General features: G+C 46.6%; 2 protein-coding genes across 2 annotated transcripts; both read left to right on the top strand.

The window, feature by feature from the left end:
* The first annotated feature begins 1,085 nt into the window (after positions 1–1,085).
* On the top strand, positions 1,086–17,204 carry DPP3 (dipeptidyl peptidase 3). The gene is made up of 19 exons (XM_015826460.1): positions 1,086–1,112; positions 1,619–1,677; positions 2,406–2,684; positions 4,246–4,335; positions 4,915–5,052; positions 5,189–5,263; positions 6,889–6,979; positions 7,844–7,971; positions 8,605–8,735; positions 9,652–9,710; positions 10,013–10,207; positions 11,195–11,307; positions 11,545–11,637; positions 12,104–12,166; positions 12,403–12,527; positions 13,913–14,033; positions 14,899–15,078; positions 16,156–16,318; positions 17,045–17,204. Exons 3-19 carry the CDS (start codon positions 2,415–2,417, stop codon positions 17,188–17,190), a joined length of 2,181 nt encoding a protein of 726 aa, XP_015681946.1. The 5' UTR covers positions 1,086–1,112; positions 1,619–1,677; positions 2,406–2,414; the 3' UTR covers positions 17,191–17,204.
* A 1,525-nt stretch (positions 17,205–18,729) lies between these two features.
* Positions 18,730–22,864, top strand: LOC107297104 (transmembrane emp24 domain-containing protein 10). The gene is made up of 5 exons (XM_015826462.2): positions 18,730–19,181; positions 19,346–19,466; positions 20,553–20,626; positions 21,114–21,240; positions 22,410–22,864. Exons 1-5 carry the CDS (start codon positions 18,735–18,737, stop codon positions 22,529–22,531), a joined length of 891 nt encoding a protein of 296 aa, XP_015681948.1. The 5' UTR covers positions 18,730–18,734; the 3' UTR covers positions 22,532–22,864.
* The last annotated feature ends 1,399 nt before the right edge of the window (positions 22,865–24,263 follow it).

Below are 24,263 nucleotides of genomic sequence, written 5' to 3'. Positions count from 1 at the left end.
ATGCTGGCTGGGGAATTCTGGGAGATGAAGTCCAACCACCTTAAAGGATGAAGTTTGAAGTAACCCACATTGACTTGTGGCTTCCCACAAAAGCTTGCGGCTTCGAAGCAGTCCCCAAACCAGAGAACATCTATAAGTTGGGGTCATTGCCAGACACTTTGGTGGGTCTATAACCAGACATTGCTATCCCTTGTGCAAATATGGAGGAGAAAAGGAAGAGGGAAAATGGGAAGAAGGAAGGAAAATCAAGGAAGGAGACAATGAAACTGAAGGAAAAGAGGAAAGAAGGGAATGGAAGAAAAACCAGAGTGGGAGGAGGGGAGGGGAGGAAAAGGAAAGGAAGGGAAGGGAAGAAAGAGGGAGGGAGGGAGGGGAAAGGAAGGAAGGAAGGAAGGAGAATGGGAGGGGAAAAGGAAGGAAAAATGGGAGGGAGGAAAGAATTGGAGAGAGGGAAGAAAGGAAGGAGAAAAGGGAAGGAAGGAAGGAAGGAGAAAATGGGAGGAAAAATGGGAGGGAGGAAAGAATTGGAGAGAGGAAAGGAAGGAAGGAGAAAAAGGAAGGAAGGAAGGAAAAAAATGAGAGGGAGGAAAGACTTGGAGAGAGGAAAGGAAGGAAGGAGAAGAAGGAAGGAAGGAAGGAAGGAGAAAATGGGAGGGAGGAAAGAATTGGAGAGAAGGAAGGAAGAAAAAAATGGGAGGGAGGAAAGAATGGGAGGGAAGGAAAAAAGGAAGGAGAGAATGTGAGGGAAGGAGGCAGGGAGCGAGGAAGCAAGAAAGGAAAAGAGAATAAGGAATCTCCCTCGCTCCTTCTTTCTCTCTTTGTTAGTATTTTTCTCGGTCTCTTTTAGTTCCTTCGTTCTTTTTTTTTAGCTTGGTTTTCTTTTTTTTGTCTTTTCCGCCCAGAAGCCAGAGGTTCGTTGCGGCGATAGTTCGGAGTAACCGACGCACGAAGGCCCCCCTCCCGCACAGGTGGGCTAGCGTTCGCGGCTTACCCGGAACCGAGCAGGGGGCGTGGCAGGAAGTTGGAAGTCGCGCGAGCAGGCGAGCCGCAGGTGAGGAGGACCGCGAGCGGAGCGGAGTCGCGCGGGGCGGTCACGTGGGCGCGGAGGGCTGGTGGGTGCGGGAGTCGTGGGAACGGGGGGGGCACACGTGTACCCACCCGGGTCTCACCGCAACCTGCATTGTGGGGGGAAGGGGGCATCCTCGAAGCCGGTGGCAGGTTCCCCAAAGGTTCCAGGAGGGGGGTGTCGCCTGGGAACCCTGCGGCTGCAGCCGGGCTCATTTAAAAAGCAAGTTTCTGGTCCTCATGTTTTGGAAGGGAGGAAGGGTTACCGTCCGAGGAAGCTGGTTGCTCCTGAACCTTGGAGCGCCTGATTTAGCATGGCCAGCCCTGTCTGGCAAGGGCTTTCCAGCCTTTTGGAAAGGCAGTTCCTTCCCCAGCCCTACCTGGAAATGGCCGGGAGGGAAGGGAAGAGGAGGACTCTCGGGATACGAAGCAGGGCTCAGCCTGCCCCCCCCCCCAGAGCCATAAAAAGTGCCCCCGAATGATTGCCCCTCTTCAGGTAAAACGTTAGAATGTGAATATGGGTTTGGTGTTTTTCCCCCCCCTTCTTTTTCAGATTTAGAGCAACAGATTTTATGTCTGGCGGTTGCTGCTTGAATTCAGGAAGAATCTGAGGTATTGGGGATGTATTAAGGAAAGAGGGGCCCTTCCTTCCTTCCTATCTTTCCTTTCCTTCCTTCTTCCTATCTCTCCTTTCTTCCTTCCTTCCTATCTCTCCTTCCTTCCTATCTCTCCTTCCTTCCTTCCTTCCTATCTCTCCTTCCTTCCTTCCTTCCTATCTCTCCTTCCTTCCTTCCTATCTCTCCTTCCTTCCTTCCTTCCTATCTTTCCTTTCCTTCCTTCTTTCCTTCCTATCTCTCCTTCCTTCCTTCCTTCCTTCCTATCTCTCCTTCCTTCCTATCTCTCCTTCCTTCCTATCCCTCCGTCCTTCCTATCTCTCCTTCCTTCCTTCCCCTCCTTCATTTATTAATTTCCATCCTGACTTTCTTTTATTTATAAATAACTCAAGGCGGCAAACATATCCAACACACTTTCCTCTTCCTACTTTCCCCACAACAACCCTGTGAGGTGGGATGAATTGGAGGGAGGGACTGGCCCAAAGTCACCCAGCTGGCTTTCATGCCTAAGGCGGGACTAGAACTCACCGTCTCCTGGGGATTGGCCCAAAGTCACCCAGCTGCCTTTAAAGCCTAATGTGGGACTAGAACTCACCGTCTGACAGTTTCCAGCCCGATGCTTTAACTACTAATCCAAACGCTGTCTTTGTAATAAAGATATTTTTATAAGAGAGTACCTACCGTGACTGGGCTGAAGGACGATGTCTCAGATTTCCTCTTTTCCAGGTTGACGCCATGGTGGACTCCCACTACGTTTTGCCCAACGACATTGGGATCGCGACCTTGGATTGCGCCGAAGCTTTTGAGCTGTTGTCGCCGGAAGAGAAACACTATGCTCATTACTTGTCACGCGCTTGCTGGTATGGGGGGCTCGTGGTCCTCTTGCAAACGTCCCCGGAGTCTCCTACCATTTACGTCCTCCTCTCCCGCATCTTCCGAACCCAGGACCCAAGTCAGTTGCAAGAGGTGGCCCGTTCGCTCGGCATCACAGACGACGAATATCAGGTAATCAGTCAGTCAGAAGAGCGCCGGAAGGGACCTCGGAGGTGTTCTAGTCCAACCCCCTGCTCAAGTAGGAAACCCTATGCCATTTCAGACAAGTGGAAGTCCAATCTCTTCTTAAAAACCAATCAGAATAGAGCTGGAAGGGACCTTGGAGGTCTTCTAGTCCAGCCCCCTACTCAAGCAGGAGACCCTATACCATTTCAGACAAATGGCTCTCCAATCTCTGCTTAAAAACCTCCATTGATGGAGCACCCACAATTTCTGGAGGCAAGTTGTTCCACTGATTAATTGTTCTCACTGTTGGGAAGTTTCTCTGTAATTTCAGGTTGCTTCTCCCCTCGATTAGTTTCCATCCATTGTTTCTTGCCTTCTGGTACTTTGGAGAATAGGTTGACTCCCTTTTCCTTGTGACAGCCCCTCAAGTACTGGAATACTGCTATCATGTCTCCCCTATTTCTTCTTTTCTCTAGACTAGCCAAACCCAAATCCTGCAGCCGTTCCTCATATGTTTTAGTCTCTAGGCCTTTAATCATCTTAATTGCTCCTCTCTGCTCTTTGTCCAAAGTCTCAACATATATTTTTTTTATGTGACCAAAACTGGATGCAGTATTCCAGGTGTGGCTTTATTAAGGCTTTATAAAGCGGTACTAATAGTGCACATGATTTTGATTCTATGCCTCTGGTTTATATAACCAAGGATTATATTAGCTTTTTTGGCTGCTGCCTCATATTTAAGTGATCATCCACTGGGACTCCAAGGTCCCTCTCACCGTTACTGTTTTTGAGCCAGGTTTCCCCTAATCTGTATTTGTTCCTTCGGTTTTGCTTGCCTAAGTTTAAACGTGACAATAAATGTCACATTGTTGGATAGGGCCCATTGTTCAAGTCTGTCAAGATCCTTCTAGATCCTGAGCATGTCTTCTGAGGTGTTGGCTATTCCTGTCAGTTTAGTGCAGAGATAGGCAACCTTGGCTCTTTTATGACCCGTGGACTTCAACTCCCAGAATTCCTGAGCCAGCATGGCTCAGCTTGGAAACCTCTCCCTTTCCCCTCAGCGTGGCTGGCTCGGGAATTCTGGGAGTTGAAGTCCACGAGTCATAAAAGAGCCAAGTTTGAAGACCCCTGCTCTTAATCTTCGTCCTAGGATAGGGATAGGCAACCTTGGCTCTTTTATGACTCGTGGACTTCAACTCCCAGAGTTCCTGAGCCAGCCACGCTGAGGGGAAAGGGAGAGGTTTCCAAGCTGAGCCAGGCTGGCTCAGGAATTCTGGGAGTTGAAGTCCACGAGTCATAATAGAGCCAAGGTTGCCTATCCCTGGTTTAGTGTCACCTGCCAATTTGACGACTTCCCCTTCTAATTCCCTCATCTAAGTCATTTATGACAATATCGAAGAGGCCTGGGTCTAAAATGGAACTTTGTGGTAAAGTCCTGGAGATTGTTTATCTTTCTTTTCCCGCTGTCTGTCGACGCAAAAACTGTTGTGGTTTTTTTGTTTTTGATTGTTGCTGTCTGTTATTTTGTTAAAAATTAAGGCAAACAAAATGGACTTCTCCCTTGCAGGCCTTTCTGGTTTACACAGCAGCCATTTATGCCAATATGGGCAACTACAAGTCCTTCGGTGACACCAAATTTGTTCCCAGCCTTCCCAAGGTGAGCGTGGAATGAAGACTGCGGGGTGGGGTCAGCGTTTGAACTTCTGCCTTCCAGCCAATTGGAAAGCTCCTTGGCCCTCATTGGCTGAGAGGTTGATGGAGGAGGGGGTGGAGTCCTGGCAGTGGCTCCACCCCTCTTGGGCCTTCAGCATTTTTTTTTTCATTGTCGTTTTCATTCAGCTCCGTTTTGATTTCTTCGTTTTCATTTTTTTTTTTAAATTTTCATTTTGTTTCAGTTTTGATTTTTTTTCTTCCCTTTTTCTTTTTTCGCGTTTCCTTTGATTTTTGTTATTTTTTTAAAAAAAAAATTCTCACTTTCAGTTTGGTTTTCTTGTTAGCTTTCGTTTTCTTGTCGTTTTTATTTTCTTCCGTTCTTCCTTTTCTCCTCTTTATTTGTATTTTATTTCTTTTTTTTTTCCTCCTCCCCGTTGTTAGTATTGAGTTCTTTTGTTTTCATTTGTGTTTTCTTGCAGTTTCGGTTTGGTTTTCTTTTTTCTTTCGTTTTTCCCTCTTCGTTTTTATTATTTTTTTCTTTTTGCTTCGATTTATATTTTGTTCCTTTTTTTTCCCCCCTTAGGAAAAACTGAAGCAGCTGGTGTGGGCGAGCCAGGCGTTTTTGCAAAACCCGGAAGAGATGGAAGCTTTGTGGGAGACCTGTGGGAAATTGATGTACTCCCTGGAGCCCCTCCAGAGGCATTTGGGGCTGAGTGGCGAGGTATTTATTGCCCTCGTGCCCATCTCAGCCCCATTTCTGGGGGGGGGGAATCGGCTGTTTGGGCTTTGGGACGGGGCTCTGACATCCACGCCTAGAACTATTGAGGGACTTCTCCCCTTTCTTTCCTTGTTTTTAGGGAATTTCCACCTACTTCTCTGCAAATTGCTCCATGGAAGATGCGAAGCTGGCTCAGAAATTCCTGGATTCTCAGGTGCTGCTGGAATTCTCTCGTGGTCCTCGACTTACAGCAGTTCATTTACTGACCGTTCACCGTTACAATGGCAGTGAAAAAAGGCGACGTATGACCGTTTTTCCCATCTATGGCCATGGCAGCAGAATCCCCGCGTTCATGTGATATATATTCGGATGCTGGACCGCTGACTCATGTTTATGATGGTGGCAGTGTCCCACACACACACACACACACACACACACACACTCCGCTAGGGGAAAAATGCTGGAAGGCTGTTCGTTTCAGTTTCCCCTTCGGTCTAAGTGAATTGCCGCCACACTGATTAACTTGTCGACGTCACTAAGTGAATTGTTGTCACCGTTCTTTACAGCATTTTACCCCGTTTTGAGTGAATTGGCTACAGAGTGAATCGTCGATAAATTTTGGGCTCGTAAGTCGAGGACTACCTGTGTACCATTTTGGGAGCAGGGAAGCATTACAAGTAGTCCTCATTGCCGCCGTCATAAATACGAGTCAGTTGCCAAGCATCTGAATTTGGATCACGTGACCATGGGGATGCTACAATGGTCATCAGTGTGAAAAAACAGTCATAAGTCATTTTTTTTTCAGTGACACTGTAACTTTAAACGGTCACTAAATGAACTGTTGTAAGTTGAGGACTATCTAGTATTAAAGGAGAGGATAAGTGGGTTGGGGTTGGCTCCCTCCAATCTGGGTGTCCTCCAATACGTGGGGACTTCAACTCCCAGAATCCCCTAGCCAGGAAGAACATTACTGAGAATTATGAGAACTGTTCCTGTTATAGGGACTTCAGTTCCCAGAATTCTCCAGCCAGCTTGGCCAAGACTTAAGAATTCTGGGAATTGATGTCTTAGTTGGAGACAGCTGGGTCAGGAGATGCAACTGAGTGACTGGATGGAGGGCAGAGTTGGCACCTAGGTGGAACAAGGTTAAGGGTGGCACTTAATGACTAAGGTCGACTTTGGGACAAGGTTAAATTATTATCAAACCTACAGAGAGTTGAGTTCTAATCCCGCCTTAAGCAGGAAAGCTGGCAGGGTGATTTTGGGCCAGTCACCAGGAGTCTGTGAGTCCTAGTCTCACCTTATGCATGAGAACTGGCTGGGTGACTATGGGCCAATCACCAGGAGACGGTGAGTTCTAGTCCTGCCTGAGGCAGAAAAGCCGGCTGACTGACTTTGGGCCAATTATCAGGAGACTGCGAGTTCTAGTCTCGCCTTAGGCACAAAAGCCGGCTGGGTAACTGAGGGCCAATCATCAAGAGATTGTGAGTTCTAGTCCCACCTTCGGCACAAAACCAGGCTGGGTGACTTTGGGCCAATCAGCAGGAGGCTGTGAGTTCTAGTCCCACCTTATGCATGAGAACTGGCTGGGTGACTGTGGGCCAATCAACAGCAGATTGTGAGTTCTAGTCCTACCCGAGGCATAAAAGCCATTTGGGTAACTTTGGGCCATTCCCCCTCTCTCTTGGCCCAACCTACCTTACAAGATTGTTGTGGGGAAAATAGAGGAGGAAGGAATATTTGAGACGTTCACCACCTTGACTTATTGATAAATATAATAATGGCCGGTTACAAAAATAAATGTATGTTTTTCCAATGCTTTTTTCCCCTTCTTTGTAGAATATCAGTGCATACAACACCCGTCTTTTTAAGACGGAGACCGGAGGGAAAACCAGCTACGAAGTCCGTCTGGCGTCGGTCCTTCTGGATGGTAATGGCTGGAGCGTCCCTCCATCCCTTCTGCTCCCTCTTTTTTGAGTGCAACGATAAGCCCCCAACAAAGAACATGAATGGCATTAATTAACATTAACAACATGCCCTAAGACAGGGCTCTTCAAACTTGGCCCTTTTATGACTTACGGATTTCCACTCCCAGAATTCATCAGCCAGGCACGCCATGCCCTAAGACATGTCCTTAACGGTTAATTTACAACATTTTCATGCTATTCTTTACCACCCAGAATGTATAGGGCAGGGATAGGCAACCTTGGCTCTTTTATGACTTGTGGACTTCAACTCCCAGAATTCCTGAGCCAGCGTAGGGGAACTATGGCCCCCTCATGACTGGTGGACTTCAACTCCCAGAATTCCTCAGCCAGCATGAGGGAAACTTTGGCCTCCTCATGACTGGTGGACTTCAACTCCCAGAATTCCTGAGTCAGCACGGCTCAGCTTGGAAACCTCTCCCTTTCCCCTCAGCATGGCCGGCTCAGGAATTCTGGGAGTTGAAGTCCACGACTCATAAAAGAGCCAAGGTTGCCTACCCCTGGTATAGGGGATTGTCAAATCATAAACAAGCCATCCAGTAGAGAGAGAAATTATATTTATATCTATATCTATTTACTATCTATCTGTAAAATACCTATATAACACACATAATTTATATATCTATATATCAATTATATATACATATATCCGTTATTATTTTTTGTCCATCACAACTTATGACTGATAGTGTGGCTCCATTACAGCCATAACTAGAGGACTATTTCCGTTCTTTTCTTAAATCAAGGAGAGAGGAGATATATACCCACACATCTTTAAAATGCTGAATCGTCTCTTTTTTTCCCTTCAGAACCCCAACTTGATGAGACAACGGTCAAAACGAAGCATTTCCAATTTGAGGGCTGCACGTTTACCGTCACGCGCGGCGATTACAGCCCGATTCTGCAGAGGGTGGTGGAGAATTTGCAGAAAGCGCAGGTAAAGCAAGAAGTGGATTTTGTTTTTGTTGACGTGGGTTAGCAGCTCCCTTCCAAACAAAACCACAGAAATTTGTCAGGTTGGGATGTGTGGACTTCAACTCCCAGAATACCCCATGCATCAGTTCTGACTGGAGCATTCTGGGAGGTTGTCCACACATCCTAAAATGGTTAAGGTTAGCTTCAGTGGACCTCAACTCCCAGAATACCCCAGCTAACAATGTTGCATGGGGAATTCTGGGAGTTGAAGTCCACACATCCTAAAATGGTTAAGGTTAGCTTGAGTGGACCTCAACTCCCAGACTACCCCAGCCAACAATGCTGGCTGGCAGTGGCGTAGCGTGGGTTGTCAGCACCCGGGGCAAGTAATTTGCGCCCCCCTCCACAGTGGGCGGCGTCGGCAACCCGGCGGCTCGGATTCGCACAGCCAGCACTGCAGAGAGAGTGAGTGAGCCAGGCAGGGGCAGAGAGCTGCGAGTGCGAGCGCGCCCCCCCAGATGTTGCGTCCGGTGTGGCCGGCCCCCCCTGCACCCCTCACGCTACGCCTCTGCTGGCTGGGGAATTCTGGGAGTTGAAGTCCACCCATCTTACTTTGAGAAGCCATGCTCTACAGCCTTTGCTGTTCCTTCTCCAGCAACATACCACCAGCCCCGTTCAGACCGAGATGTTGGAACATTACATAACCAGCTTCAGGCAGGGCTCCATCCCGGCTCACAAAGAGGGCTCTCGTTGCTGGATTCGTGACAAAAGTCCCATCGTGGAAAGGTGAGTTTTGCGCCCAGGTGAGATCGCAAAGAAATGGATGTCTTTCCTTCCGGAATAATTGCTTCATTCGCTGAATCTCGTGTCACTTTGTGAATTTATTGTTAATTGTTGTTAGTTGATTTACCTCTTCTGACTAACGTTGAGGTTAACAGACTCTTATTCTCCAAAGTGCCAGAAGGCAGGACAGGATGGAAAGTAACCAAAGAGAGAAGCAACCTAGAACTAAGGAGAAACTTCCCGACAGTTAGAACAATTAACCAGTGGAACCACCTGCCTCCAGAAGCGGTGAATGCTCCAACACTGGAGGTTTTTAAGAAGAGACTGGGCAGCCATTTGTCCGAAATGGTGTAGGGCAGACCTGTCAAACTCGTGACGTCGTGCGACGTATCAGAGCTTTTTCCCCATTGCCGGCAATGGGGTGGGTGCGGTTTCCTGGTGACAGGTCCGGCCCACGGGCTGGCAGTTTGACACCCCTGGTCTACGGTTTCCTGCCTGAACAGGGGGTTGGACTAGATGACCTCCAAGGTCTCTTCCAACTTTATTATTATTGTTTATTATTATTATTATTATTATTATTATCATTACTACTACTACTACTATTACTACTACTACAACTACTACTACTACTACTATTATTATTATTTTTTATCATCATCATTATTATTATTATTATTATTATTATTATTATTATTATTATTATTATTATTATCCCAAGTATGGGAAGCACGATACAAGACAGGCGGCCATTCTCTGTTGCAGAAATAAGATACATACAAATGAAATGAAGTGAAAGTGTCACGAAATAAAAATTGAGTGAAATGCAATTAAAAACGAAACGAAATAAAACAAAAACGAATAAAACAGAATAGTAGCGCATGCATAGGTCCGTTGATACTTGTCCAATTTGCCTCCGCAGCTACATTGGTTTCATCGAGAGCTATCGAGATCCGTACGGTTCCCGGGGAGAGTTTGAAGGTACCCCGTTTTTGCCACCTCTCAATCTTTGGATCCAGTCCGTTCATTTGGACTCAAAGGGGGGGAAGATGGGAGACAGTCGATCACCCGTTTTGCCTGGCTCTAAACGAAACCCTTTGGAGTGGGGAAGAAACGTGGTTTGCACCCAGCACTACGGTTCCGTTTTCCGTAAATCAGCTGAGCCTTAATTTTCCCCACTCAAGCGACAGGAAAACCAATCCGGCCCAGAGAATTTGCAAGATGCAAGAAGCCCTGTGGTTTTTTTTTTTGTTGTTGTTCAACTGATCGTTGTCTTTTTTCAGGTTTTGTGGCTGTGGTGAACAAAGCCATGAGTGCGAAGTTCGCAAAGCTAGTGGCCCAGGCTGAAAACCTCCTGGAAGAACTGCCTTGGCCCCGGGCCTTCGAGAAAGACCACTTCCTGAAGCCGGATTTCACCTCCCTCGACGTGCTGACATTTGCCGGAAGTGGCATTCCTGCGGGCATCAACATCCCAAACTGTAAGGCTAGTGCAGAGTTGTTGTTTGCATTTTTACAGCAGGGTTTCTCAAGCTGAGTGGCTTTCAAATGGGTGGGCTTCAACTCCCAGAATTCCCCCGCCAGCATGCTTTAAGAGGGGTGGACTTCAACTCCCAGAATTCCCCAGCCAGTGTGCTTTCAGATGGGTGGACAACTCCCAGAATCCCCCAGCCAGCATGCTTTAAGAGGGGTGGACTTCAACTCCCAGAATTCCCCAGCCAGTGTGCTTTCAGATGGATGGACTTCAACTCCCAGAATTCCCTAGCCAGTGTGCTTTCAGATAGGTGGACCATCCACTCATCTGAAAGTTGCCAAGCTTAAGAAATATATCTCTGTCTGTCTGTCTGTCTGTCTGTCTGTCTGTCTGTCTGTCTGTCTGTCTGTCTGTCTGTCTATCTATCTATCTATCTATCTATCTATCTATCTATCTATCTATCTATCTATCTATCTATCTCTATATATCTATAGATTAGATATAGATAGATAGATAGATAGATAGATAGATAGATAGATAGATAGATAGATAGATAGATAGATAGATAGATAGATAGATATAAATTAGCCAGCATAGTTGTACCATTTCCTTTTGTAGACCTGAGCTTGGAAAGAGGTGACTTGTGTCTGATATTTTTGAATTCCCACATTCCCTGCTTTTGTGCTAGTGTTTGCATTCGCACAACACATTCAGCTTGTTCGTTTTTAACCTGGTGGTGGAGAATGGTGTTTGTTTTCATTTTGGAACGGTTGAATCTATGGTTCAATCTCAAGCCTGTGGTTAGGGGCAGTGTGTGGGATCCAGGCTAGGTTAGAAAAACAGCTTGCTTGGATTAGCCAAGTTCTGCATCCACACCCTAGGCAGAAAAACGACCCTTTGCTCTGCTCTCGGCCATCCCGGCTTATGTTGGCTGGGGATGATGGGAGCTGTAGTCCTTCCCTTCCTCCTCCTCCTCCTCCTCCTCCTCCACTAGATGACGACATCCGCCAGACGGAGGGATTCAAGAACGTCTCACTGGGGAACGTGCTGGCGGTCGCTTACACCACCCAAAAGGAGAAACTGACTTTCCTGGCAGAGAAGGACAAAGTATGGCTTGCTTTTGTGTGTGTTTGTGTATGTGTGTGTGTGTGTGTGTAGGGGACAAAGTAGAGGAAGCGGGGGGGCCTGACGGGAGGAGGAAAACCTGAATTAAAGTCCTTTAAACAAAAGCCGCAGGGGGGGAAAAAACAACTCCTTTCAATCTATGACAGAATAACAGAATTGGGAGGGGTCTTAGAGGTCTTCTAGTCCAACCCTCTGCTAACGTCACGGTCTCTTTTGCAGGATCTCTACATTCAGTGGAAAGGACCGTCTTTCGAAGTCCAAGTTGGCCTCCACGAGCTTCTCGGGCACGGCAGCGGGAAGCTGTTCGTCCAGGTAAGGCCTGCCTTTCTCTCCAACCAGACCCCACAATCAACAATCGCTTTTGTAGTATTTTTTACCTCAGAGCTGGGTGTTTTTTTCCAGGTGTGTAGGTACCACCCTGGTAAACCTGTGTGGGTCCTCCTTTCCCCAGTTATGTTCTCTGTGACAACATCCCTGCGAGGTAGACGGTGGGGCCCTAGGGTCTGAATTTTGGTCACGTGACCACGGGGAACGCTGCAACGGTTGTTAAGCGTGAAAAATGGCCACAGGTTCCCTTTTTTCGGTGCCGTCGTAGCTTTGAACGGTCGCTAAACGGACGGGTGTAAGCCGGGGACTACCTGTGACCAATATTGGGCAAGGGGGTGTGTAAAACAAGCTTGACAGGCCAGTTACAAATCTCCTTCCGTGTTGATTTGATATTAATTTCGTATCGGAACGGGGATTTTAATGCCTTTTTTCCCCCTCTCCCCCTATGTAGGATGATTCCGGAGCTTTTAATTTCGACAAGGCTGCGGTGACCAACCCGGAGACGGGAGAATTGGTGAGGATTTTGGCTTGGAAAAAGGGGTCCAGATCTATCCTGGCTCGTTGGGTCAGGATGCAAACAAGCCACGGGAGGTTTTTAAGAGGAGACCGGACAGCCACTTGTCTGAAATAGTACAAGGTCTTCTGTTTGAGCAGGGGGCTGGACTAGAAGACCTCCAAGGCCCCTTCCAGCTCTATTCTGATTGACCGAGTGAGTGACAGATCATGTTTTCTCTGCTCACCTCCCTCCAGATTCGGAGTTGGTACCAAAGAGGCGAGACCTGGGACAGCAAATTCTCAAGTGTGGCCTCAAGCTACGAAGAGTGTCGGGCAGAATGTGTGGGTCTGTACCTCTGCTTGAACAAAGAGGTGCTCCGGTGAGCCTCGGGGGGCTTTGGGGAGGGTGGAGAACCAGGGGTCCCTCTGAGCTGCGCGACAGCTGAACTGCGGCACAAATATTTCGGGTTCCAGCAAAATTGAGCGAAAATTTAGACACCGTCGGTTTTTCTTTTTCTTTCCTTTTTAAAATTTTTTTTCCCCCTGTATAATATTTAATTGATTCAAAGACAGTTTGAATACAAAACGTCCAAATATATATATATATATTTTAAAAAAGAAAGGAATAAAAAAAACCCACAACGGACGAGACAAAGTGAAAGTGTCTTTAAAAAAAAAGAGAAACAGGGGGGAAAAAAAGACTTAAGACAGTCCCCGGCTTATGACCACTTAAGACCACAACTGATACACGTTTTATTATTTTTTCGAATTTTTACATCCAAATACTTAGGAAGCAGCGTGGTGATAGGGTAATCAATAGTCCAATAACAAAATCATTCATATATATCTCGGGTTACATCACTAAAAGTTCCCTCTCTATTTCCCACCAATANAATAAGTTTCTAGCTAAAGCTCAATCAATCATCACATTTATCAATAACATTTTAGTTGTACATATCCAAGTCCTCTTTTTGGGTTTTATTATCTAATTCCAATTTATATATTCCAATTTAGCCTAAGTATTTGGATGTAAAGATTCGAAAAATTAATAAAACTTGTATTAAAAAAAAAAAGACCACAATTGTGCCCAAAATTTCAGTCGCCATTTGTTAAGTGAGTTTTGCTCCATTTTATGGCCGTCCTCGCCACAATTGTTCAGTGAATCACTGCGGTTATTAAATTAGTCACACAGTTGTTAAGTGAATCCAGCTTCCCCGTTGATTTGGCTTGTCAGGAAGTTGCAAAAGGGGATCACCTGACCCCAGGACACTGCGACCGTCATAAGTATGAGTCAGTTGCCAAGCGTCTAAATTTTGATCACGTGACCTGGGGATGCTACAAAGGTCATCAGCGTGAAAAATGGTCACAAGTCAGTTTTTCAGTGCCGTTGTAACTTTGAACCGTCACTAATATGAACTGTTGTAAGTGGAGGATAATATCCTCCCTAGTTGAATATTGATTAATATAACACAATGGTGTTAATTTCACATCCCCAAAGAATTTTAAAGTACTAAATCTGTTTAGAAGTTGTTAGTCTGCCACCTATAAACTATATGAATAAAAAATAATAATTCACAGGAAAAACAATAATAAACATAGAAAAGTAGGAAGAGTCCCTAATAATAGCTCCATTAAAATTAAAATAACTTGTCGAAGTTTTATATTGATTTCAAAAGGTAAAATACAATACAAAACGGAAATATTTGCATTTATCGTCTTTTTTTTTTTTCTTTTTTCCTTTTCCTTTCATTTTCTGCTTTGTCAGCATCTTTGAACTGAAAGGAGAAGATGCTGAAAATGTGATCTATATTAACTGGCTAAATATGGTCCGGGCGGGGCTCCTGGCTCTGGAATTCTACACCCCCGAATCCGGGACATGGCGGCAGGTGAGGGTCCACGTTAAGAATTCAATTTGCCCCATTTGCAAAAGACAGAAATATTGGCTTTACTATTATTGCTAGATAATAATTGTAAATAATTATAATTTAATGCAGTGTTTCCCAACCTTGGCATCTTGAAGATGAGTGGATTTCAACTCCCAGAATTTTCCAGCCAGCCTAACTGGGGAAACCTTCACTAATTAATAACAGATTGTTATTGGCATTATGTTTTCTTTATTTGTAAACAATATCAATGTTATAATTCTTTATAAATGAGTGAAACATAATGGCAGCGAGCAAGCACAATATATCCGCGTTCCTTGGCCATTTTCTGAATTACTGACAATACAAAAGTTACATTTGGGTTTATATCGCTTTTTTTTACTTATTCCACATGCTATTTATTTATTTCTATTGTGATTTCGTTCAGTGTTGACTTTTATCATTTACTGATTTTATGATTTGACAATTCCCACCCACCCTAATAATTACCTGGGGAATTCTGGGATTTGAAGTCCACCCATCTTAAAGCCTGCTGGATAGGGAATTCTGGGAGTGGAAGTCCACCCATCTTAAAGCAAGATGCCTAGGGGATTCTGGGAGTTGGTCCACCATCTTAAAGCCTGCTGGCTGGGAAATTCTGGGATTTGAAGTCCACCCATCTTAAAGCCTGCCGGATAGGGGCTTCTGGGAGTTGAAGTCCACACAACACTGAATCCCTAAAGCAGATCTGGACGTTCGCTTTGCTCTCTTGGACATAATAGCATGCTAATTCTGCTTTCCAGTTTTGCAGGCAGGAGAGCTTGCCAGACACCTCGCACCCGTTACGACTCTTGTCTTCCCTCTTGACGTCCGCTTCTCTCTCTGCCAGGCTCACATGCAGGCCCGTTTTGTGATCTTAAGAGTGCTGCTGGAGGCTGGCCAGGGACTGGTGTCCCTGCACCACACCACAGGGACAGACGGCAAGCCGGACGCCGTTGTCTCGCTGGACCGCACCAAAATCACCAGCGTGGGAAAACCAGCCCTGCAGTGTTTTCTCCGGAAGCTGCAAGTAAGCGGGGTTTTTTTTCCCTTCCCTCCCTTAGCAGTGGAGAAATTCTGTTCCTAATGGTGAAAGAAAGGAGGCAGTTTGCTGTAGTGCAGGGGTCTTCAAACTTGGCCCTTTGATGACTTGTGGACTTCAACTCCCAGAATTCCTGAGTCAGCCATGCTGGCTGGGGAATTCTGGGAGTTGAAGTCCACAAGTTATAAAGGAGCCACGGTTCCCCACCTCTGCTTTAAGATATGCCATGTGAAGAAACAGACACGCTAGGGCAGGGGCTCTTCAAACTTGGCCCTTTGATGACTTGTGGACTTCAACTCCCAGAATTCCTCAGCCAGCACGCCTGCTGGCTGAGGAATTCTGGGAATTGAAGTCCACAAGTCATCAAAGGGCCAAGTTTGAAGAGCCCTGCTCTAGTGGTGAAGGCACTAGGCTAGAAAGCAGGAGACGGCGAGTTCGAGTCCTGCCTTAGCCAGGAAACCTGGCTGGGTGACCTTGGGCCCGTCAACCTCTCAGCCCGACCCACCTCACAGAGTTGTTGGGGGCGGGAAACAGGAGGAGGAAGATGCGATGGATATGTTTGCGATGGATTCCTCGAGTCATTTAGTCCTCGGCTTACAACAGTTTCATTTAGTGACCGTTCAAAATTACAGCCGCACTGAAAAAAAGTGACTTGTGACCGTTTTTCACACTGACGACCGTTGCAGCCTCCCCTCGGTCACGTGATCAAAATTCGGACGCTTGGCAACTGACTCGTATTTACGACAGTTGCAGCCACGGGATCCCCTTTTTGCGTCCTTCCGACAAACAAAGCCCATGGGGGAAGCCAGGTTCACTTAACAAGCATCTTACTGACTTAACTGCAGTGACTCATTTAACGACGGTGGCGAGGAAGGTCGTAAAATGGGGCAAAGCTCACTTAACACAAATGTCTCACTTAGCGACATCAATTTTGGTCTCCGTTGTCGTCGTAAGTCGAGGACTAACTGTATCAGGTTCAGAAAAGTCAAGCTGGGAAGAAGAAAACGGAATCCTGGCAGGGGAAACGAGAGACACTTTCAAACTAGGGTTTATCTACCTTCTCAGGTGCTGAAATCCACCGCCGACGTGGAAGGGGGCCGGAAGCTTTATGAAGCCTACTCAGCCGTGACAGACGACAAGCCCGAACGCTTTCTAAGCCTACGTGAGACGGTGCTTTTGCGTAAGGAAGCACGCAAGCTCTTCGTGCAAGCCAACACCGGGCTGGAGGGTAAGCAGGCCGGGATTTAACCCGGTTTATGGTCTCCCAGTGGTCCAGCGTCACTGGTTCTTTCACTTTGTGTAAAACTTCAGAGCTCTTCCCGGGATAGTCCAGATGTTCGTGGCGTAAAGGGATTTAGAGCTGACTTCTAAAGTATTCGTTGACGGAAGAGATTTATGCAGTTCAGAACTGGAAAGAAACTGGAAACAGAAGAATATCATCTTAATTTTGTGTAGGGATAAAGAGTAACTTGGTTAGAGTTAAATTCTGTTATAGCCTATTAACAGTGTTTTGCAACCTTGGCGACTCTAAGAGGGGTGGACTTCAACTCCTCTGAGGAATTCTGGGAGTTGAAGTCCACCCCTCTTAGAGTCGCTAAGGCTGAGAAACACTATCCTGGTACAATAGAGAAGCATTCCTGGAATCCCTAGAGCAGGGGTCTTCAAACTTGGCCCTTTTATGACTTGTGGACTTCAACTCCCAGAATTCCTTAGCCAGGCATGCTGGCTGAGGAATTCTGGGAGTTGAAGTCCACATGTCATAAAAGGGCCACGTTTGAAGACCCCCAGGCTTAGCGTCACAGCAAGCCCTAAGCATTGTCCCAAGATAAATTTTGGAGCCTGCAACCAAGGAAAAGACGATTGGGAGATTAAAATCTAATCGGAGAATTGGGAACAGAATAAATTTTGCATTTATTTTTTTTTTGCTGGCTGACTTGGCTTCTCGCTCTCCCAGAAGGCAAAGTCCGACTGACCCAGTACGAAGGCAGCGCCGCAGGGCTGATCCGTTCCTTTGCCGACCGCTTCTCCAAAGACGCCGAGATCCTCGAAGGGGAATTGCTGCAGCTGATTCACGCGGATGCTCGTTTTTGGAAAAATTAAGGCCACAGGGCGGGTGGGGGCGGGCCTGGGTCTCCCCTCTCCCCTCCCTCCCGAGCCGTCCTGACGTCTGCAGATCCCTTTTGCCAGAATCCGGTTCGGAAATGGAGAATTCCCACGCTAGCGATCGCTCCATCAGGCTAGGAATCTCAGAATAAAGTGAACTTTTCTGAAGTTTGATGGCTTCCGTTTCATTTGCCTCTCCCGCCATCTCAGCGGTGGCCACGATTCGTGTCCCGCTGGGGTTCCCGCAGTTGGGGGTTTGGGACCCCTGGGAAAACCCATGAAAAGGCCTTGAAAATGGAAGGGAAGGGAAAGAGCAGGCTGGGGGAAGACGGAATTTGACCCAGATTCACTTAGCAACCATTTTATTAATTATTGCAGTGATTGATTTATAATAATAATAATAATAAAGTTGGAAGGGACCTTGGAGGTCATCGAGTCCAACCCCCTGCTCAGGCAGGAAACCCTATACCATTTTGGACAAATGGCTGTCCAGTCTCTTCTTAAAAACTTCCACTGTTGGAGCATTCACCGCTTCTGGAGGCAGGTTGTTCCACTGGTTACTTGTTCTAACTGTCAGGAAGTTTCTCCTTAGTTCTAGGTTGCTTCTCTCCTTGATCAGTTTCCACCCGTTGCTTCTTCTCCTGCCTTCAGGCGCTTTGGAGAACAGCTTGACTCCCTCTTCTTTGGGGCAGCCCCTGAGATACTAGAACGCTGCCATCATGTCCCCCCTCGTCCTTCTCTTCATTAAACGAGACATCCCCAATTCCAGCAGCTGTTCCTTATATGTTTTAGCCTCCAGTCCCCTGATCATCTTTGTTGCTCTTCTCTGCACTCTTTCTAGAGTCTCAACGTCTTTTTTACATCGTGGTGACCAAAACTGGATGCCGTATTTAACAAGCGTGGCAAGAAAAGTCGTAAAATGGGGCAAAACTCTCTTAACAGCTGTCTTGTTAGCAGAAATATTGGCCTGAATTGTGGACGTTAAGTCGAGGACTAACTGGCATCGATTCTTCCCTTCCCCATTTCTTTTCATTCTTTATTGGGGGGGGGATGCCTTTTCCGTAGCTAATTGGTTCCCCACCTTTCGATTCAAACACGCAACTGCGCTAACTTGGTTTTCTTCTTAAGCCCCTGTTTTTTTAAACCTCGGCCCCTTTAAGAGGTGCGAACTTCAACTCCCAGAATCCTTCAGAGTGGGCCGACTGAGGAACTCTGGGAATTGAAGTCCAGGCCTCTGAAAAGCTCCTCCGCTTGTGAAATAACGCCCAGACGAAACGCCGGGGGGGTCAAACCGCACCTCCCCGGCCTCGGCTCCCTCCTTCCGCCCATTCTCGCCCTCCCGTCCCCAAAACGCAGCCGCGCTCCGCTAGGATGGAGACGGATTGCGAGCCCACCCCTTCCGACAGCCTCTTTCCCTCAGGTTTCGCCAGGGGGGCGGTCCTTCGTCAAGTCCCCGCCCTTACCCGGAACGAAGCGGCAGGTCGCGCCACGTCGCGTGTAGACGCAGCCCGAGGGGGCGCGGCGAGAGAAGTGAGGTGCGCATGCGCGCTCGGGACATCCCCGGAGCTCGCGCCCGGGGAGCGCAGAGCGGTTGGAGGACGGGCTGGCGTTTGCACCGTGCGTGCAGAACGCGATCCCGGGAAGGGAAAAAGCGGGAAGGAGGGTCGTGTGAACGAGCCGACTCGGGTTCTGGGTTGCGATCTGAACCCCGAAGCGCCGGGGTCGTTTGGACACCTCCCCCCCCCCAGATCAGCCCCCGGAAAGGCGAGGGTCTCCCTCTTTGCACCGTTCCCATGTGGCTGCCGGTCCTGTTGGGTCCCTGGGCCGTGCTGCTGGCTCTTTCTGCCGGCCGCTGCCGGGGGCTCTCCTTCCATCTGCCCCCGCTGAGCCGCAAGTGCCTGAAAGAGGAGCTGCACCGGGACGTGATGGTCACCGGGGAGTATGAAGTGTCTGAAGCGGCCGCACCGGGCATCCGGACGAACTTAAAGGTGGGAAGCATCCCCTTCCTCCTCCTCCTCCTCTCGACCCCTTTGCACAAAATTGTGTGTGTGTGTTTCCCGTCCTCTCTCGCACCATCCGAGCTCTGCAAACTGGAGCTGATCTGGTTTTGCACTCTGTGCATGCTCAGGGGTTTGTCTCGTTCTGCCCGCAGGTGACCGACTCGGCCGGACACCTGCTCTACTCCAGAGAAGAAGCCAAGAAGGGGAAATTTGCCTTCACCACCGAGGATTACGAAGTCTATGAGATTTGCTTTCAGAGTCACGGACAGCCAGGTAAGGGGGTCCGGGTGTGGGCACTCAGCTGCCTGACTACAGGTCCCATCGCCCCCATCTAGCTCCTTCCTGCAGGTGGGCAACGGGTCCTATTTGGAAAGAGAGAGAGGTACAGTCGGTGGACTTAACGTGTTGCTTTTTACTCCCAAGTACAGACTTCAATTATTTACTTTGCTGTGAAGGTTTCTCAAAATTGGTGTGATTTTTTTTTTTTAATTGTCAGTTAAAACAGATGCATTGAATCTCTCGGTCCGCTAAAAATCTCCCCAAAGCAAAGTTTACAAATGACCGGTAATAATATTGTGCAAAGGGAAAAAAACCGGAAACCTTTCACTGACGTGGTTAAACGGGTTTTGCCACCCTAGTCGGTAAATTCACTTCGCTCATTTAAAATATCTTTGCTCCTGTTGACCAAAGGCACTTTTACTTTTAGGTTTATTTTGGGAGGTTTCTTAGTTTCCTTCAGAACTGAAAAGGTTTCGGAGAAACTCAACCACATTGTTGTTACTGTTGCTGTGGTTTGTCACACCGTCAGCCAGATGTTTAAAGTGAATTCGGTATTTTTATCCATTGATCAAATCCTTCCCAAGGATCTGGGATAGACAGATGTTGCTTAATAATATTAAAAGGACTGTCAGCTGTTCCAAGTCAGGCTGCCTTTTGCAATTGATCAATGGGGATTTTGTCAATGCCAGTGGTATTCCAAGGGTGCTCCAGATGTTTTGGGACGCTGTTGGTCCTATCTCCGCTTTCTTTTGCCATAGGCGTTCTACTTCTAGTTGCAAGTCTTTGTATATTGGGATTTTCTCCCGTTTTTTTCTTTATTTATTTTTACTAATGTATTGTGATTACTGTTACTATATTTAGCTAACCTCACTTAACACACTAGATTAATACTACGAATATCAAGAACATATTCTTTATTACTATTATAATCTATGGCTTGTCGTGCACCCAGATATTCAGACTGGATTTGGCATTTTTGACCACCTTTTATTATATTATTATGAATATAATTAATAAAAATTGGATTTTCTCCCTGTATTTTGCATCCTGTAACACAACCTTTCCTTTTATTTTTTTCAGGGAACTTTCGGCTGCCAGATCAACTGGTCACCCTCAATGTTAAACATGGGGTAGAAGCCATGAATTACGAAAATGTAAGTCAAATTTTTGCTGGGTGTAGCTCTGAATACTTTTGATTTACAACCATTCATTTAGTGACTGTTTGAAGTTACGACGGCACTAAAAAAAGTGACTTATGATCATTTTTCACACTTATGACCGTTGCAGCATCCCCATGGTCATGTGATCAAAATTTAGACATTTGGCAACTGATTCGTATTTATGACGGTCGCGGTGTCCCGGGGTCAGGTGATCCCCTTTCGCGCCCGTCTGATAAACAAAGTCAGTGGAGAAACCAGTCATTCTCCATGTTATGAAAATGTTCTTTGAGGACTGGTAACTTGATGAGGTGTGTGGTGTGACGACGGCCATTAATGGTGCCGTTACTTAGCTTCACTTCTCCCTGTTGGGACCTGGGACAGACCAGGATGACCTCACAAGCGTGATGATGTCATTGCAGACGTGATGTCACTCGGCCCTCTTTCCCGCCAAACTCTATGGTTCTCCCAACTTTCCTGCCAGGTCGCAAAAGCAGAGAAACTGAAACCGTTGGAGATAGACCTCCGTCGGCTGGAGGACCTTTCCGAATCCATTGTCAAGGATTTTGCCTTCATGAAAAAACGGGAAGAGGAAATGCGCGACACCAACGGTGAGGCCGGACTTTCTAATTGGGGATTTGACCCCTGCTTTCTGGACAGGTGGTCCCAAGAAAAATGGCAATATGGATCATTTTCTGCATAACTTGCCCTTTGCCTTCCAGCCTTCTCCAGTTCTTCTGAACTCCCAGTGAAGCTAAAATTTGGCGTTCCTCATTCTTAGCCACTTTAAGATGTGCGGACTTCAATTCCCAGAATCCCCCAGGCGGCACGCACTGACTTTTATTGTAAACTTGAGGTTAACAAGCAAGGTGATTCAAGCTATGATATGTTGATATGAGTCGCCAGCCAGTTCTCCTAACAACGGTTAGACCAGAGATCCTCACTTACCAGCTTGAAGATGTGTACATTTCAACTCCCAGAATCCCCCAACGAGCATGTACTGATTTTATTGTAAACTTGGGGCTATTAAGCAAGGAGATTCAGACGAGATATCAGGCACTGTCAATATGAGCCATCAGCCAGTTCTCCTTCAAATGGGCTAGATCAGAGCTTCTCAACCTTTGCTGGGGAATTCTGGGAGTTGAAGTTCACCCATCTTAAAACAATGGCTGGGGAATTCTGGGAGTTGAAGTCCACCCATCTTAAAGCATAATGGCTGGGGAATTCTAGGAGTTGAAGTCCACCCATCTTTTTAAGGGAGCTGCTGGCTGGGGAATTCTGGCAGTTAAAATCCACACACTTTAAAGCAAGCTGGCTAGAGAATTCTGGGAGTTTGAAGTCCACTTATCTCCCAGTTTCAAAGACTGAGAAACACTGGGCTAGATGGTCGTTTGTCAGAGAGGGATTGATTTAACTCACTTAATAATCGCACCACTTAGCAACAGAATTTCCTGTCTCAATTGTAGTCATAAGTCAAGGGTGACCTCTCTAGTCAGACTTAGCATGTTAGGTGAGTTTTTTAGTTCAGGGTTTGCAAAGAAACATAGGTGAAGCCAATGATTGTTTGGCATAATGTGAGAATCTAGTTTGCTGCGTTGGGGGGGTGATCTTGATCAGGCATCTCCAAACGTGGTCAGCTAGGAACTCTGGGAGTTGAAGTCCACAAATCTAAAAGTCGCCAAGATTGGAGACCCCCCTGGTCTTAGTAATTGCCATCACCTTGTTGTTGATCCTTCATCCTGTTTCTTTTCTTTCTTTCTTTTTTTTTTTTTTTTTGCAGAATCCACCAGTATTCGGGTTTTCTACTTTAGCATTTTCTCCATGCTGTGTCTGGTCAGCTTAGCAGCCTGGCAGGTATTCTATCTACGGCGCTTTTTCAAGGCCAAAAAACTCATCGAGTGACGGAGACGCCATCCAGGGTTCCTGGTCTCCTTACCTGATTGTGCCAAGATTTCAGGACAAACCACTTTTATCTCCTAACTGGCCTTCTGATCTCAAAGGGGTGACAAAGAAATTGGACTGGATCTCTTTTTGGGCCACAGATCGATTTGAAAAATGGCCCCAGCTCTGAGTTTTGGGTGTGTTTTTTTTTTCTCTCCTGGACTCATTTGGGTGATTTTTCTCACCGTCTCTGCAGCTTTGGGGGTGGGATTGGAGGATGGGCATCCGATCTGACTGTTACGCAACTTGAGCACACTGGATAATATTTGGAAGTAATAAATCTTGGTTCCTAGACTGGCGGCTGTTGGTGGGGAAAACGCGTTTGAAACTTGAGTTGGGAAGAAAATTCTTCCAAGGTCAGAAATGTTAGATGGAGGAACTTAACCCACAATGTTGGTGGGTTCATTCATCTCCCTAAACCAGGGGTCTTCAAACTCGGCAACTTTAAAACTTCCTCAGCCCTGGCTGGCTGAGGAATTCTGGGAGTTGAAGTCCACAAGTCTTAAAAGTTGCCAAGTTTGAAGACCCCTGCCCCTAAACTATTGTTTCTCCATCTTGGCAACTTTAAGATCTGGACTTCAACTCCCAGAATTCCCCAGAATGCAGAATTCTGGGAATTAAAAGTCCAGACATCTTAAAATTGCTAAGATAGATAACTTACTGCTCTAAGCAGTAAAGCCACTGGGTTTAATTCTGGCTTAGGATGTTGTGTCAACCCAGCAAATTATGGTTTATGAACCATGGCTTGATGACTTTGTAACTTATGCCTAAGTGTGAACTCAGCCAGTTGTCATGGATGGATTTATTAGCAAGCCTTGGTTTCCCATCCTGTGTTTGATTGAGTAATCTGATTTTATGCCATGGGGTGTGTTTATATAAAGGTGTGAATATGAGCTGCTGGATCTGCAAAATAAAAAGGGCTTAATTTGTTGGAAAGAATTGATTACCAACGAGGCATTGGAGACGCAATTTCATTGAAGCTGCAAACTCATCTAGGTACCGTCTGGCTGTGCTGGGACTACAACACACATAATCCACAACCTGCGTTGGTACAGGTAGTTCTTGAATTACAACAGTTCAATTAGTGACTGAAGTTACAGTGCCACTGAAAAAAGTGACTTATGACTGGGTTTTCACACTTACGACCTTTGCAGCATCCCCATGATCACGTGATCAAAATTCAGACGCTTGACAACTGATTCACATTTATGACAGTTGCAGCGTCCTGGGGTCACGTGATCCCTTTTTGCGACCTCCTGAGAAGCAAAGTCAGTTGCAGAAGCCAGATTCACTTAACAACTGTGTTACTAACCTGACAGCGGGAGTGATTCACTTAACGACTGTGTCAAGAAAGGTCGTAAAATGAGCAAAACTCACTTAACAAATGTCTCACTTAACAACAGAAATGTTGGGCTCGATTGTGGTTGTAAATTGAGGACTACCTGCATTTGTTACCAGGGGTGAGAAAGAAATGGGAGTTGAGTTGTTCCCATGGCTCGAAGGAGCTCGGCTGGAGAAGTCTGGGCTATACTAGAAATAGGGAGAAGGCACTCTGCACGTGGACAGAAGTCCCCTTTTTGTTCTTTCTTATTCCAACATTGAGAAATTTGTCGTAGACTGAGACATGGGATTGGGTTCCCCAAAGGAGACCTAGCGAATGCTGCTAACATGACATGTTAAGTTGGGTTTGTAA

This window comes from Protobothrops mucrosquamatus, unplaced genomic scaffold (assembly GCF_001527695.2).
Source record: "Protobothrops mucrosquamatus isolate PMUCROS unplaced genomic scaffold, P.Mucros_1.0 scaffold3146, whole genome shotgun sequence".
Taxonomy (NCBI): Eukaryota; Metazoa; Chordata; class Lepidosauria; order Squamata; family Viperidae; genus Protobothrops; species Protobothrops mucrosquamatus.
This window is presented reverse-complemented; position numbering and strand designations above follow the sequence as displayed.